This window comes from Ursus maritimus, unplaced genomic scaffold (assembly GCF_017311325.1).
Source record: "Ursus maritimus isolate PB19 unplaced genomic scaffold, ASM1731132v1 scaffold_18, whole genome shotgun sequence".
Classification (NCBI taxonomy): Eukaryota; Metazoa; Chordata; class Mammalia; order Carnivora; family Ursidae; genus Ursus; species Ursus maritimus.
This window is the reverse complement of record NW_024424230.1, coordinates 13,788,575-13,804,037: the sequence shown is the minus strand read 5'-3', so window position 1 is coordinate 13,804,037 and position 15,463 is coordinate 13,788,575. Positions and strand designations below refer to the sequence as shown.

At 33.9% G+C, this 15,463-nt stretch overlaps 1 protein-coding gene across 2 annotated transcripts in view; it reads left to right on the top strand.

The window, feature by feature from the left end:
- Window positions 1-15,463, top strand: part of RELCH (RAB11 binding and LisH domain, coiled-coil and HEAT repeat containing) — a 105,435-nt gene that overhangs the window by 15,589 nt on the left and 74,383 nt on the right. For both annotated transcript variants that reach the window (XM_040632457.1, XM_040632456.1), the window contains exons 2-5: window positions 6,808-6,897; window positions 14,628-14,699; window positions 14,810-14,865; window positions 14,967-15,080. In XM_040632457.1, the coding sequence (XP_040488391.1) occupies window positions 6,808-6,897; window positions 14,628-14,699; window positions 14,810-14,865; window positions 14,967-15,080 (332 nt within the window). The remainder of the gene's footprint in view (window positions 1-6,807; window positions 6,898-14,627; window positions 14,700-14,809; window positions 14,866-14,966; window positions 15,081-15,463) is intronic.

Here is a 15,463-nt window from a genome sequence, read left to right as displayed (position 1 = left end):
CCCTCACTTTTTTTCTTTTCTTTTTGCCTTTGCTCGTTTGTTTTTTTTCTTAAATTCCACATATGAGTGAAATCATATGGTATTTGTCTTTCTCTGACTGACTTATTTCACTTAGCATAATACTCTCTAGCTTAATTGGTCTCTCTACAAACCACTTTGCTTATAGCATATATAAGCCAAAATGATTTTGATTAAAAATTGGTTAAATGATTAAAAATTATGTGCTTTGTTGTTTCCCTCTGTACTTGAAGTCGAATTCAAACTATTTACAGTGGTATTCAAATTGTTCACACTAGCCTCTGTTGTTCCTAACTCAGGTCTGCCTGAAACTCTTTTATCTAATCTAACCTCTTCAGAAGGGCTTTCTCTAATATTACACCCCAACCTATAACTACCTACTACTCTGGCCTTGTCTTATTTCCTTTGTACTATTTTGATCATCTGAATTAATTAATTAATTTTCTTTGTTTTACTTACTGTTCTCTTCCCCAATGTTTTCTAAGAACAGGGACCTTGTCAGTCTTGCTGACACAGAATCCCCTGCACTTAAGATGGTGCCTGACAAATGGTAATAGGGTAAGGAAGTATTTTCAAGTATTAAGTGCAGTTCAGTAAGTCCTTCCCTAATTTGAATATTTGAGTCTCTGTTTCTTTTGTTTCCTATATAGTAAAACAGCAATATATTTTTTTATAATGACTCCAACACTTATGAGTAAAAATGCTAGACAGTTGTGTATCTTAGAGTAGAAAGCTGAGCTAGTACTTACTAAGGAGGAACCACCTTCCTTGAAAAGCTGAGTGTTCAACTGTAACCAGTTCTGCATGTGTAAAATTTAATATAGTAGATTCCTTTGTAAAATTTATATTATTCGTTTATTTTATTTTAGCCTGGTTCATTCCTGTATTACAGAATGTCCTTGCTGGTCCTCTACCTCCTAGCCTGCCTGACCCCTTATAGCTTCTGTACATTGAAACCTTTCTACTTATACCAAACTAGTCCTGCACTTTGAAAACTCCATATACTTGTTTGTTCTTTCCCTCATTAGTTGACTTGGTGGACATGTATTCTTTAGTGCTCAGTTTAAAGTATTTTCAGATTGGAGGCTTCCACAGCCTCATTGAATGTGGGAATCACTGATAGTGAAGTGGGATCTGAGAGACAAGACATCTCTGTTTAAAAAAAAAAAAACAGGGGTGCCTGGGTGGCACACCGGTTAAGCGTCTGCCTTCGGCTCAGGGCGTGATCCCGGCGTTATGGGATCGAGCCCCACATCAGGCTCCTCCGCTATGAGCCTGCTTCTTCTCCCACTCCCCCTGCTTGTGTTCCCTCTCTCGCTGGCTGTCTCTATCTCTGTCGAATAAATAAATAAAATCTTTTAAAAAAAACACACAATAACAAAAAGACAACTCATCACGGAGATCTAATAAGAGTTGAGATGTTTTTGTATAAATTTTCCCTTTTCTACTGTTTGCTTTTTGGCATAGTATCTTTTGGCATTCTATTACTTTATGTGTTTTTTCACTGCTATGTACCCCAAATCTACAACAGTACCTGGTACAGATTAGGTGTTCCGTAAATGTTTAGTGAATGAATAAGTGATAACAACCCCTTAAAAACATTAAAATCACCCTTAGCTTGGGGATCATATAAAAACAGGCCTCAGGCCACATTAGGCTCAGGCCTTAGCTGGCCAACCCCTGTACTAACACATTATTTCCCTTAACAAATGAATATTTTTAAATTACAGAAAATAGGGAAAGCCGTCTAACATTTTTCAAAATAATGTTAACATTATTTCCTTGTGATAATAAATAGGTATTACTCAAAGAAGGAATGTGGTGGACAAACGATTTTGGGAAATGCTCTTATTTTGCTTTATCTCAGGACTTCTGTAAATCTTTGTTATACTAATGTGCACTGTAAAACCTGAGATCTCGCTCTCTCTCTCACACACACATACATACACGCGCACACACACCTTTGTGAAAGATATTTAGGGAACTGATTAAGTTTATCTTGCCTGCATTTTGAAATTATATTTTTGTTGAATACAGAATTTGGATTACATTTTTTCTCATTGCACTCCAAAGCTGCTGTACTTTTTTAAAATTAGTAGTTTTATTTAGACAGAATTTAAGTATGTTAAAATTCACCCATTTGGAGTGTATGATTCGGTTGTTTTTAGCATATTTATAGAGTTGTGCAACTATCACCTAATCTAATTTTAGATTGTATCCATCACCCCAAAAAGAAAGTTCTCACCCATTATCACACATCTTATTCACCCTCACACTCCACCCCTAGGAAATTACTTAATCTACTTTCTGCCTCTATAGTAATTTGCCTATTTTGTACATTTCTTATATGTAACATGTAGTTCTTTTGTGACTGGCTGCTTTAACTTAGCATATATTCAGGCTTCATTGTGTTTTAGCATGTATCAGTATTTCAGTCCTTTTTATTGGGGAATAACATTCAATTATATGGATGTATATACTACGTTTTATTTCTCCATTCATTAGTTAATAGGCATTTTGTTGTTTCTACTTTTTTGCCATTGTATATAATGCTGCTATAAATGATCATGTACAAGATTTTGTGTGCACATAGTTTTCATTTATTTTGGATGGAAGAGGAATTGCTTGGGTCATATGGTAACTCAAATGTTTAGCCTTCTGAAGAATTGCTAACTGTTTTCCAAAGTAGCTGCACCATTTTACATTCCCACCAGCAATGTATGAGGTTCCAGTTTCTCTGCATCTTGGACAACACTTGAATTTTTTTGTCCTTTTATTAAAGTAACATATAATTCATATATCCCAAATTCACCATCTTAAAGTGTACAATTCGGTAGTTTTAGTGTATTTACAGAATTGTGCAATCATCATTATTCTGTATTCCAGAGCATTTTCATCAACCCTAAAAGAAATCGTGTACCTCTTAGTAGTCACTGCTCATTCTTTTCTATCAACAGCCCCTGGCAAACCACTAATCCTATTTTGTGTTTTATGGATTTGCCTATTCTAGACATTTCATGAGTGAAATCATACCGTATATGACCTTTTGTGTCTAGCTTCCTCACGTAGAATGTTTTCAGGGTTTATATATGTTGTAGCATGTGTGAATAATACTCCATCGTAAGGTTATACCACATGTTTTATTCATTCATCGGTTGATGGACATTTGATTCATTTGTGTTTTGTTGCCATTGTGAATAATGTTAATGAACATTCATGAACAATTTTTTGTATGAATATAGGTTTCCAGTTTTCTTGGGTATATACCTAGGGTATATACTATATGGGAATTCTATGTTTAACTTGTTGAGGAACTGCCAAACTTCTCCTAAGCGGTCGAGCCATTTTACATTCCAACCAGCAATGTATATAGGTTCTGCTTTCTCCACAACCTCTGAAACACTTGTAAGTATCTGTCCTTTTGATTATAGCCATCTGGTGCGTTTGAAGTGGTAACTCATTGTGGTTTGGTTTTCATTTCCCTAATGACTAATGACGTTGAACATCCTTCAGTGTACTCATTAGCCATTCGTGTATCTTCTTTGGAAAAATGTCTGTTTAAATCTTTTGCGCATTTTTAAGTTGTGCTCTTTTTTTTTAAGTTATAAGAGTGCTTTGTATTTTATAGACATAAGTCCTTTATCAGATGCTTGATTTGCAAATATTTTCTCACATTCTGTGGATTGTGTTTTCACTTTCTAAATGGTGGGGTTTTTTTTTTTTAATTCCAGTATAGTTAACATACAGTGTTATATTAGTTTCAGGTGCACAATATAGTGATTCAACAGTTCTATATATTACTCACTACTCAACAAAATAAGTATACTTTAAATCCCTTTTTTCTATTTCATGCATCCCACCATCTTGCCTCCTCTCTGGTAACTGTCTGTTTGTTGTCTGTAATGAAAGAGTGTTTTTTGGTTTGTCTATTCTTTTTTTTTTCCTTTGTTCATTTACTCTTAAATTCCACATATGAGTGAAATTATATGGTATTTGTCTTTCTCCGACTGCCTTTTTTCACTTAACATTATACGCTCTAGATCCATCCATTGTTGTTGCAAATGGCAAGATTTCATTCTTCTTTATGGCTGAATAATATTCCAGTGTGTGTGTGTGTGTGTGTGTGTGTGTGTGTGTGTGTGTATCACCTCTTCTTTATTCATTAAAGCACAAAGGTTTTTCGTTATGATGAAATCCAGTTTATTCATTTATTTATCACTTGTGTTAGTTTCTTTCGGCTGCTATAAAAAAACAAATGTGGTATCTTAAAACAACACAGATTTATTATTTTTATTATTATCTCATAGTTCTGTAGTTCAGAAATCAAAATGGGTCCTGTGATAGGCTTAATGGGCTGAAATTAAGGTGTTGGCAGGCCTGTTGTTTTTTTCTGGAGGTTCTAGGGGAAGCCTTTAAAATAGCTTCTAGAGGTTGCTTATATTCCTTGGCTTATGGCCCTTTCCCACTTTTAAAGACCTTTGCTATTAACATTGGCCCAACCTGAATAATCCAAAATAATCTCATTATTTTAAGATCAGCTGATTAACAATCTTAATTCCATCTATATGTAAGGTAACATATTCACAGATAATCGGGGATTCGGATTTTTCTGCCTACCACATTGCTTATGCTTTTGTGTTGTATCTAAGAAATCATTGCCTCAGCCAAGACCACAAAGATTTGCTTCCACATTTCCTACTAAAAGTTTCATAGTTTTCACTGTTTTATTTAGGCCTGTGATCCATTTTTAGTTTTCACTTAAGGTATACAGTAATGGTCCACTTGCCTTCTTTGGCATGTGGATATCTACTTATTCCAATACCATTTGTTGAAAAATGCTGTAAGTCTAAAATCAAGAAATATGATTCTTCTATCCTTATTCTTTTTCAAGATTACTTTGGCTTTTGGGCACCTGGTGGCTCAGTCAGAAGAGCATGTGGCTCTTGATCTTGGGGTCATGAATTTGAGCCCCACATTGGATGTAGAGATTACATAAATAAATAAACTTTAAAAATAAGATAGACTTTTCTGAGACTTTTTCATATCTATGTGTTAGGATCAGTTTCTCAATATTTGCAAAGAAGTGGGAAAAAGTCAGCAGAGATTTTTTTTTTAATAGAGATTGCAGGGTTTCCATTGAATCTGTGTATTGTGGATTTTTGCTGTCCTAACATGGATATTCTCATCTATAAGCTTGGGGTGTCTTTCTTAAGTATTTTATTCTTTTGGATGTTATTGGAAATGAAATTTTTTTAAAAAACAATTTACCTGAGGAGTGTTCATTGCTAGTGTTAAAAATCTGAATTTTATGTGTTGATCTTGTGTTCTGTAGCTTTGATAAACTTTTTTCTTAGGTCTAATTATCTTTTAGTGGATTCCTTATTTTTTTTATATTTAAAATAGAAATAATTTTACTTCTTTCTTTCCAATCGAATGCCTTTGGTTTCATGGAGTTTTTATGAGAAATCAGTGGCCATTCAAATTACTGTTCCCCTATATGTAAAATACTGTTTTTCTCTGGCTGCTTTTATTTTTATTTTTTTATAAAGATTTTATTTTATTTATTTGAGATAGAGTGGGGGGGAGGAAGAGCGCGCGTGCACACACACACACACACACACACACACACGGAGGGGGAGCAGCAGGCAGAGGGAGAAGCGGCCTCTCCACTGAGCAGGGAGCCTGATGCAGGGCTTGATCCCCGTGTCCCCGGATCATGACCTGAGCTGAAGGCAGATGCTTAACCAACCGAGCCACCCAGGCGCCCCCCTCTGGCTGCTTTTAATATTTTCTTTCCGTTTTTGGTTTTCAGCAATTTGATTATGTGCCTAAACTTCTGTTCTCTTTATCTTCATTGGTGTTCTCTGAGCTTCTTGAATTTGTATCTGTCCCATCTCTTGTCTTACCTATTGTTGACTCCAATTTCACATATGTCAGGTCCTTTGCTGTTGTCCCATGGGTCCCTGAGGCTCTGGTAATTTTTTTTTCAATCTTTTTTTCTCTCTGTTCTTGAGTTTGGATAATTTCTAGTAATCTATCTTGAAAGTCACTGACTCCTTCCTCAGTTATTTCCATTTTGTTATTAAACTGTTTAGAGAATTTTAAATTTCAGAAAATTTTCTCTTTTAGAGTTTCCATTAGTATTTTCATAGACTCTCTTTTTCTGCTAAGATTTCTTCCTTTCTTTCATTGTGTGCACATATTCCTTTACTTCACTGAGCATAGTTTTAGTAATATTAAAATCTTAGTCTACTAAGCATAGTTTTAGTGTTTTTAAAAACTTGGTCTTCTAATTTCAGCATCTAGATTATCTTCAAGTTGGTCCCTCTTGATTGTGTTTAGTCTTGAGATGGGGTCGCATTTTCCTGGTTCTTGTGTATCAAGTAGTTTTGGACTCTTTGGTGGGCAAATATATGTTATGCTGTGGAGACAGGAGTCTGTTTATTTTTTCAAAGAGTGTTTTTTCATAAGAAATTATTTTCTTGAATTCAGTTTGCAAACTGTCATGTAGTAGCTCAAATTTCATTTCAGGTTGTCTTTGTTTGTTTTGGGTTTTTTCCTCTTCAGCTGGACTGGTTGCAGTCTGCCCTGTGTGTGTGGTTTCATTGTTCAGGAGTTAGCCAGAGATTTGGGCAAGGAAACTTGAGTTGTTTTAAAGTAGCTTAGTTAGTGTGAGCATTTTTGTCTTAAGTTTATTGTTTTAGTAGAATTTGGAATCATAAGTAAATGATTTCCAGTGTTTTATCTTGACAATTAAAAATAAGTTTCTTTTCTTTTTCATTATTACAGATCGAGCTGGGAGCATCAGTACTCTTGATTCTTTAGACTTTGCAAGATATTCAGATGACGGTAACAGGGAGACAGATGAGAGAGTGGCAGGTGAGTAACACTGTAAAGACAGATTTGGATTCTTTGACATTCAAGAAATCATAAAAAGACTTGAGGAATTCTCTTCCTTCATGATTTGGTATGTGAATATAATTATGTAGTTATTACACAGAGTTATGTTACTAATTTTTTGGCTACAGGGAACATCTGAACCCTCAACTTCCTCTTCCAGTTGTGCTGTAAGGTTCTGGTTATTCATAGCTAAAATTTGCTGAGTTCTGCTTGTGACCAACAGTTTACAACCATGTAGTTCTCTAAATGGTGTAAAGCAGGTTCAAGTTAGCCATAGTTTAGTACAAAATTAGTTGGACCTTGTCTTCCTCATTCCTTTGATCTTCCAAACCAGGGCTGATATTTTGGTGTTGTATATCAACACAACACTACTGATTGTAAAAATTGGTTGAAATACTTCTGTGCTGGCTGGTGAATAAAACTTTGTCTTGAGACCTCTGGGTGCTCCCTAGCCATCACAGCATCTCTTCAAAAATTTCCCTTGACTTTCCAATAAGCCAGAAAATAAAGTGTTAATACTTGGGACAGCAGGGGCCTCTAGGACCTTGCTTATTCCAGTAAGAAGACCAATATTCTTTTTAAATGCTTGGTTACTCATACCGATCTCCTTCCCCTCTCCTCCCCTCTCCACCTTCCCACCTGTTCTGCCCACATCTACTGAAGCCAGATAGATTCTGGTCCAGTCCACCCTGGAAATTATCAGCGTAGCAGCCCTGGCCTTTAGTGTCAAATGTTTAGTACCTGTCAGGTGCTTCAAAGCTGTGGCTATCTGTAATTGAAGACATTCTTGAGTCCTTTGCAGGAATTATATTATTCATAGGACATTGGCTCTTAGATGGGGAAAGCAGACAGACAATGAGTTAGATAGTTTGATCTCCACTAGAATGGTGGGCACTCCTGGAGCAGGAAGGATGCCACATGGGACAGATGGGGCCCGTGGGGGCAATATGATATCAGGGAATACCCATAAAGTGGATTACTTTCTCGGCCAAGTCTGTTGATTTTTTCTTTCATTTACTGGGATAAGTTTGTTACAGTCTACCAATTGTCACTGTCAAGGTCATTATGGATAAAAGTGAATACTGATTTTTATGTAGCACTTGCTCTATTCTAATCACCATTCTAGATGTGTATTAACTCATTGACTTATAGAGTCTCCACCCCAGGAGACTGAGACACTCAGAGGGATTATTTAAGACTTTAGGTGCAAGGCTAGAATTCAAATTCAAATGCAGATAGCCCAGCAACAGAGCCCACAGCTGTGCCATATAGTATGTCATAGCAGGAAGGATGAGGTTTAACCTGATTAAAAATGATATTTCAATATATGATTTTAATCCATTGCTTAAGAATAGAAATATTTAATAATTTTAAATCTCAGACAATATTGTATGAGTTAGAAAAAAAATGATGTAACGGTTTTTGTTTCAGCAGAAGCTAAGAGAGGATTCAACAGTGTAAATAGTAGTAATATCAGTTGAATGGGGAAATCATTGGAAGAGTTTAATGTGGCTCCCTATATCAGATCATGATTTTTAGTCATAAGTATTATTTGTTGGCTTGTATCAAAACAGTAAATCACATCAGTTTTATCTAAAAATTAACAAATTAAATGGAAATTATTTGAATAATTTTAGGACTAATTTATCCTATTATTTGTTAAGTCTCATGTTATATAATTATGTTGTATATGTTAAATATTAGATATTTTATGCTATATGTTAAATATTAAATACATGGTTGTTTATTAGGGAGACTAACTGAATATATCTGGTTTTGTATGTTGTATTACTGTTCAAATGGTTATATAATTAGAAAGTAACTCCTAACCAAAAATAGATCACATAATTATTTTCTTTCCTTTAATTTCCATTTGAAAACCTAAATTTTAGATTGGTCAGATTTAAGAGGTTCATTATTCTTGTTATTTAAGTATTTTAGTGTTCCTAATTAGGGGAAGCATTATTGATGTAAAAGCAAAATGTTATAACCAAGCATACTTAAAAATGAAATGTTATAAAAACGTGGTGGTTTTGACCTTGTATTTTTAATCTAAAGATTATACTCTGTCTCTAGGTTTGGGGAGATAAAGTAATTTTTGATCATTACACAGTGCTAATATGTAAATAAATGCTCTTCATTTTCGTTGGAAAAGGGAAGGAAAACATGTTAGTGCAAGAAAATTACTTTCAGACTTTTAATGCTCTTCTACCATAGCCTGTAATTGAATCAGATGTGTGATATGTGGGTGAAACTTTATGAAAAAGTTTCAATTAATCACAGTTCCCATTTCCAAAAAGATCTGTGGCTCTTTGCTACCCCTTGATAGTAACTTAAAAGCTTATCTAAAGACCAATTATCCAGAAAAGATCCTGTCATCTGTCATTGGATCACTTGTAAATCTCACTAAGAAAGAACAAATTTATTAAATTTTTCTGTACCTATCTGGAATAGAAAGAGATTATAGATAACCCGGGTATTGAGTCCATTGTCCTAACAGGTAGATGTAGGGTCTGCTCCAACCTTTATTCAGCTGCAGCTGTTTATAAGACAAATAGATATGTTTGTTTTCAACATCATTCTTACCATCTTTTTCCTAAATTTGAAAATCTGGTTATTTTACCAAGTCTATATTAGTTTTCCTTCAACGAGGAAGACATCTCTAAAAGAACTAGTGTTTATTGAGCATCTGCTCTGTGTCAGGCACTGTGCTGGGGTGCTTTGTATAATATATTTATCTTGTTAACAATCCTGAAGGATAGGTCATGATATCCTTATTTTATAGATCAGAAAACTGAGGTTCACACGATTGACAGATTTGCCCAGAAGCCTCACCATGTGATAAAAGATCAGGATGTGAACACATAAGTTTTTATTCCAGAGCCCACAGTATATCTTTTAGTACCAGGCTATAGCTTTGACCCATCTGTACATTCCTTTGGGTGGATAGCCAATTTGTGTCTTTCCCATAGAAGACTATTTCAACATAGCCATTTTCTTTTAAAAGAAGTAAATTTTTAAAAAGCTTTTCATTTTAAATATTTTCCATTTCTGAATTTAGAAGTGTAAATTTTCACATAAGAATGATTTTAAAAGTAGTAGACACCAAACCAAAATGAGCTTAACCTAACTGAGCTTTCTGTATGTTATTAAAGAAATCTAGTGTTACTTGGTGCATGTACAGTGCACCTCTTAAATTTTCAAGTTTTCTTAAATATAACAAGGGACACGCATATTCTAAATATTGGGATTGCCATTTTAAAATTTATTTTAGACATTCTGAGCATCTGCTATGTGTTAGGTACTAGATATAGAAACATGAGATAAAGTTTCCGCTGTCAAGGAATTTGTCCTGAAAAATGTCTATATCTGTAATATACATAAATGTTCAGTACTTTAGAAACAGTGATAAGGGCCTTATTAATTTTGGGACCACCTATAACCGTGTCTCCATTTCACATGATCTGTCTTTTAGCATTTAGAGTCTCTGAATATGCATTTATTCAACTATTTGTTGAGTGCTTATTTAGTGCTCAAGGTATTAAGCTCTTCTCTCAACAGTAATCAACAAAACAGACATTTGAAGCCTCTGTAAAGTTTATATAATCTAGTAGACATTCTCAAATGACTTTCAGATTTTTGCCTGGGAAATAACCTGGCCTGTCCACTGATAAGAAGCAGCATCAATAGCCCTCTCGTCTCTTAGCTATTGGCCCGCAACATACATATCCAGATTTACCAGATTAAATAAGCCTATTTGTTTCCTGATGTATTTCTCCCCTAGTACAGATATTTGTACTTCCTAATAGTAGTACTTTTTGTTTTTCTTATTTTGAGCCTTACTTAAATCTTCATGATTTTAAATGAGGTAGATGCTCAAACAAGGCTTTAAAGGCAATAAGCTTTTAATATGGTTGAAGGGTGTTATAATTTATATGATAAATCATGAAGGTCTGAACTAGGATAATTACAGAGACAATTAAGATGAATGATTTTTTAGTAGGGAGTTACTCAAGGGTTGGAATTAATATGGCTTGGACATTTAATTAATGTGGGCTAAGCACACGGGATAAGTGAAGAGTAATTTCCAGGTTTCTTGTTTGGGTATCTGCATAGATAGTGGTGCCATTAATGGAGAGAGGCTGCAGGAGGAAGAAGGAAAGCAGATTTGAGAGGAAGATGATGAAATTCACATGGATAGATCGAATTCAAAACTTAGGAGACATTCAGGTGGGCATGTCCTAGAGATAATTAGGTAGATCTGTATCTTCGGGAAAAGGTTTAAAGATTTTTGAATCTTCGGAGTACTTATCAAAGTTAAAACCATAAAACTGGACATCATCCCAGTGGGCTATGTAGGGTAAGGAGAAGGCCAAGATGGTACCCTGAAAAATACCAGTTTTGTGATGAGTGATAGAGGAATCTGTAAGAGAACCTGAGTAGGAAGGACAGTAATAATAAGATTTTTTTTTTCTTTTAAGGTTTGGGGAAGATTTTTTCCCCCACTAAGGTGAATATGGAAAACTAAATGTCTATAAACTATAGCAATTGCTTCTTGCTTCCATTCATGTATTTTTGATTATGTCCTAAGTCATGCCTAGTAGCACTATTCCTTTCTGAAGTCTGTAGTAGGCAGGGAGAATTCTCTAAACCCAGGAGGGGTGGTAATGGTACTGTCTTAGGATTTTTGTATCATTTTTAGGAATAGATTTTTATTCTAACTCACAATCTTAAAAGAATTTTCCTATTTCTTAGAACTGTTTCTGGGTAATAAAATAAATATTAAAAAATGGGGAAGTGGTATTTTATAATGAAGTCAAATCACTTTATAGTCAGAAAAAAAAAAATCCAGGAAATTTTGACTTGAAAGAAGATGTTTTCATGTCTATTATGACAAGGACCTTGACTCAGCCCTGTTGATTTGAGCTCTTCAACAGTGAACAGGAATGGGAATGAAAAAGTACTTGACTCTGATCAAAGTCATGTCAGAGCTATGGAAAAAATTTTCCAAAATAATGTTTTGAGTTTCATGACAAGATGATCAAAGACTAGCAAATATTTCAAGATAGTATAGTTATGTATTGATTGGGGCCACAAGGGATTGATTTTTTTTTTTTTCTGCTTTGAAATTTAACACTTTACCTTTCATGTAAAGTCATGAAAATATGATCTTTACTATTCCAACCGCTATTGGAAAATAACAATTTCAACTAACCTAGAGATGCTTACTGAAAATCATTAATTATTTTGTAATATGTAATATTTTGTAATATGTAATATTAGAATATACCTACATCTTTGCAGTTATTAGTTTAATTCCAATAAAATTGCCTTCAGTAGGGTTAGGCTAGTAGAGGATTGAGATAGTAGAGTGAGCAGGTGGGTAGTTGGTTCCTACAGTGTTTTTTTTTTTTTCTTTTTAACAAACATACACATCATCAAACATTTTTATGAAGAATTAAAATATTTGAAAAATATTTGGAGGTTGTTTGGTACAATGTATCTCTTTACAGGACGATTAATTTTGAGCTTTAATCCAATATTTTTAATAAAGAAGAGACAGATTCATATATGTGTGAATATAGCTCTTCTGACCTTTCTTGTGAAACTTTCTCATGTAATTGTAATTACTTGATCCTACTGTGCCTTTATAGAGATGTGCTATAGCTTCAAAAATATGCCTTTGTCTTTTAAAGTCTATATTGTATATTAAGAAACATGCAGCAGAGTGAATTCATTTTGATAACCACTATCTTTTCAAAGCATTGGTAATTTTTAATGACATTTGGCAATGTATTTGTAGATGTGCATAAAAATATAAATTCTTGCCGTCTGACATGGGTTTTTCTGGCTTTCTGTGCCCTTGATCATTCAATGTTTTGCTCTTAGTCACCTAAACTTTTCACCAATTGAATTTTGAGTTTTTCACAGTTTGTGTTTTAACCCTTTTTTTTTAATTTATTTTTTTCATATTTCTATCATTCTGGTGCAGGCATTTCTGATCTGCAATTGTTCTGTAATATGTCTTAGTAAATTGTAAGTGATACTGAAAGCATAATACATATACTGATTTTTACCTAAGGTATAGTTAAGTATTTTTAGATCAAAAGCAATTACCTAGAGCTTTGAAATTGAAAAAAAAAAAAAAAGTAAACCTATTTTGTACTTACACACTGAATGTGTGCAGTCTTACTTTAAACACAAACTCTGTTTTCCAGAACAGTAACTTTTAGGGAAAATGTTTTAACTTTGTTGCACAGAAATGTTTGCAGATCAGCATTGCTAACTACCAAAAAAGAAATAATAACATACATGTCATCTGACTTTTAGTTGTGCCTTCATGTTGCTGCAGTGAAGTTCTGTGCATCAAAATAATTGGCCTTCATGTACTAGATGTGATTCAATTACATCTTAAGTTTTTAATGAAAATATGCAAACTGAGTGAATCCTAATTTTTCCATATATTTTTATAGCTTTATTGTCTCTGATAGCATCTCATTTGCCATCTTTTTTCTGTTTATTAGTCAATCAGGAAAAAATTGCCATCTTTAAATTTTTTAATTTGCTAGCTTTTATGCAGAACTATTTAAATACCATAATTTTGCTTAATATCCAGTTGTGACAGAGATCACTTAATTTTCCCAGAGCTAAATTACTTCACGGAAATGGCTTTTTTTCCCCACAGCTAGACTTGCTTTTTCTTCAGAGCAATATTTGTATATTTTAAAGGAAGTTCCCAGTTAAGACACATTTAGTTATATCTTGCTCATGATGAAACATTTTAAAGAGCTTTTAAAAATGTTTCCTCAGTATTCACATTTATCTTACCAGTTACAAGAGAAGTCTTTGAGTTTCACTAATTAGTATCTCTCAACTTGAAGAGATATCTATTTGGAGAGTTATCAGAAACTTTGGAATCCTATTTAATTTTACTTAGTATCCTTAGGTACAATATTTTTAGAATCGTACACATTTACTTTAGGATGGTCTTAAATTGAAATGAAAAAACAAACAGTTTCAACCCTTTGGCTTTAAATGAAACCTAAGACCATAGGTACATTTTTTAAGATACGTATTTAACATATCTGTGCTTGTCTGTAGATAACATAACTCTGTAGAAAAACTTAAAGCCATCCCAACATTTATTAAATATTTAAGCCATGTTTCTTCAACATCTTAATGAAGGGATATATTCACTAATGTTTCTATATATTGATTTATAACATTCTAAATAATGCATTTAAAAATACCTTTTTATTTTTTAATACTAAGGTTTTCTTTAAGTATATTTGCTTGGACTTGATCTAAATTTTTGTCTTTCCCCCTAAAATTATGTCACCTGAAAAATTCCATTGCATTTTCTTACCTACACTGAGTGAAGTACAGGTACCCAGATTACCAATATTTTTATTTACCTAAATGAGAGTATGCCATAGATTTTATTTTTAAATAGATTTATTCCCTGTCAGACAGCTAGAACATTTGATCAGCAGTCCCCTGAATTCTAAAACTATGGAAAACATTCACCAGTTTGCTTGCAAACCAACTCTGCTGCATGCGTTCACAAATTTCATAAAGACTGCATGCTTTCTGTTTTCAATACAAATTGTATTTTTTTTTCATACCCATCCTTGCTTTTTATTTTTTAATTTTGTTTTCCCTTTTCTTGGTTGGATGCCTGTGTGTGTTTATTCCAAATCCCTGTCCAGTCCTGGAGTTTGAACTACGGAAAGCCAAGGAGACCATTCAGGCCCTCCGAGCCAACCTGACAAAGGCTGCAGGTGGTGTACATAAAACTTTTTTGAGACTTTTTCTACTTTGACAATGTAGAAGTAGCTGAGATATTTTCAAGTGTAAAATAGTAAAGTATTATTTATATTTCTTCCACCAGAACACGAAGTTCCTTTACAGGAACGAAAAAATTACAAATCAAGTCCTGAAATTCAGGTGGGTGAATGACAGACCTAAAAGTATCTTCCACATAAAATGGTAGCACAAGGATTGAAGGAAGGAAACTTACAGTATTTTATCTTTTATTTTGCCTCTAGGAACCAATCAAACCTCTTGAAAAGAGAGCTCTAAACTTCTTAGTCAATGAATTTTTATTGAAGAATAACTACAAGCTTACATCAATAACCTTTTCAGATGAAAATGATGATCAGGTATAATTATTAATTTTTTTGACAATGATTTGTTTTCTTTTTAAATTATAATGTATTTATTTTCTCTTATACCTAGTTTCTTTAATTTTTTAAGTCATACATACAGTAACATTCTGTATCACTAGTTACCAAACACTTCTCTGCCCATGCAGTGTAGTATTCTTTTGGCCATGCTCCCATTGCCACACTCAACTTTGTCACTGTCTTGCTCCCGCTACATCTGTATCTCCGCCTTCTAAATCTCTCTGTTTTCATGTCAGTCATCTCTCCTACTTACTGCTTTAACTCCTTCCTTAGCAATTCTAAATATATAAGCATTCTCAACTTTCTTTTTAGCTTATCCTCTACCTGCCTCTCCAGTATTATCTTTTGTCTATTCATTA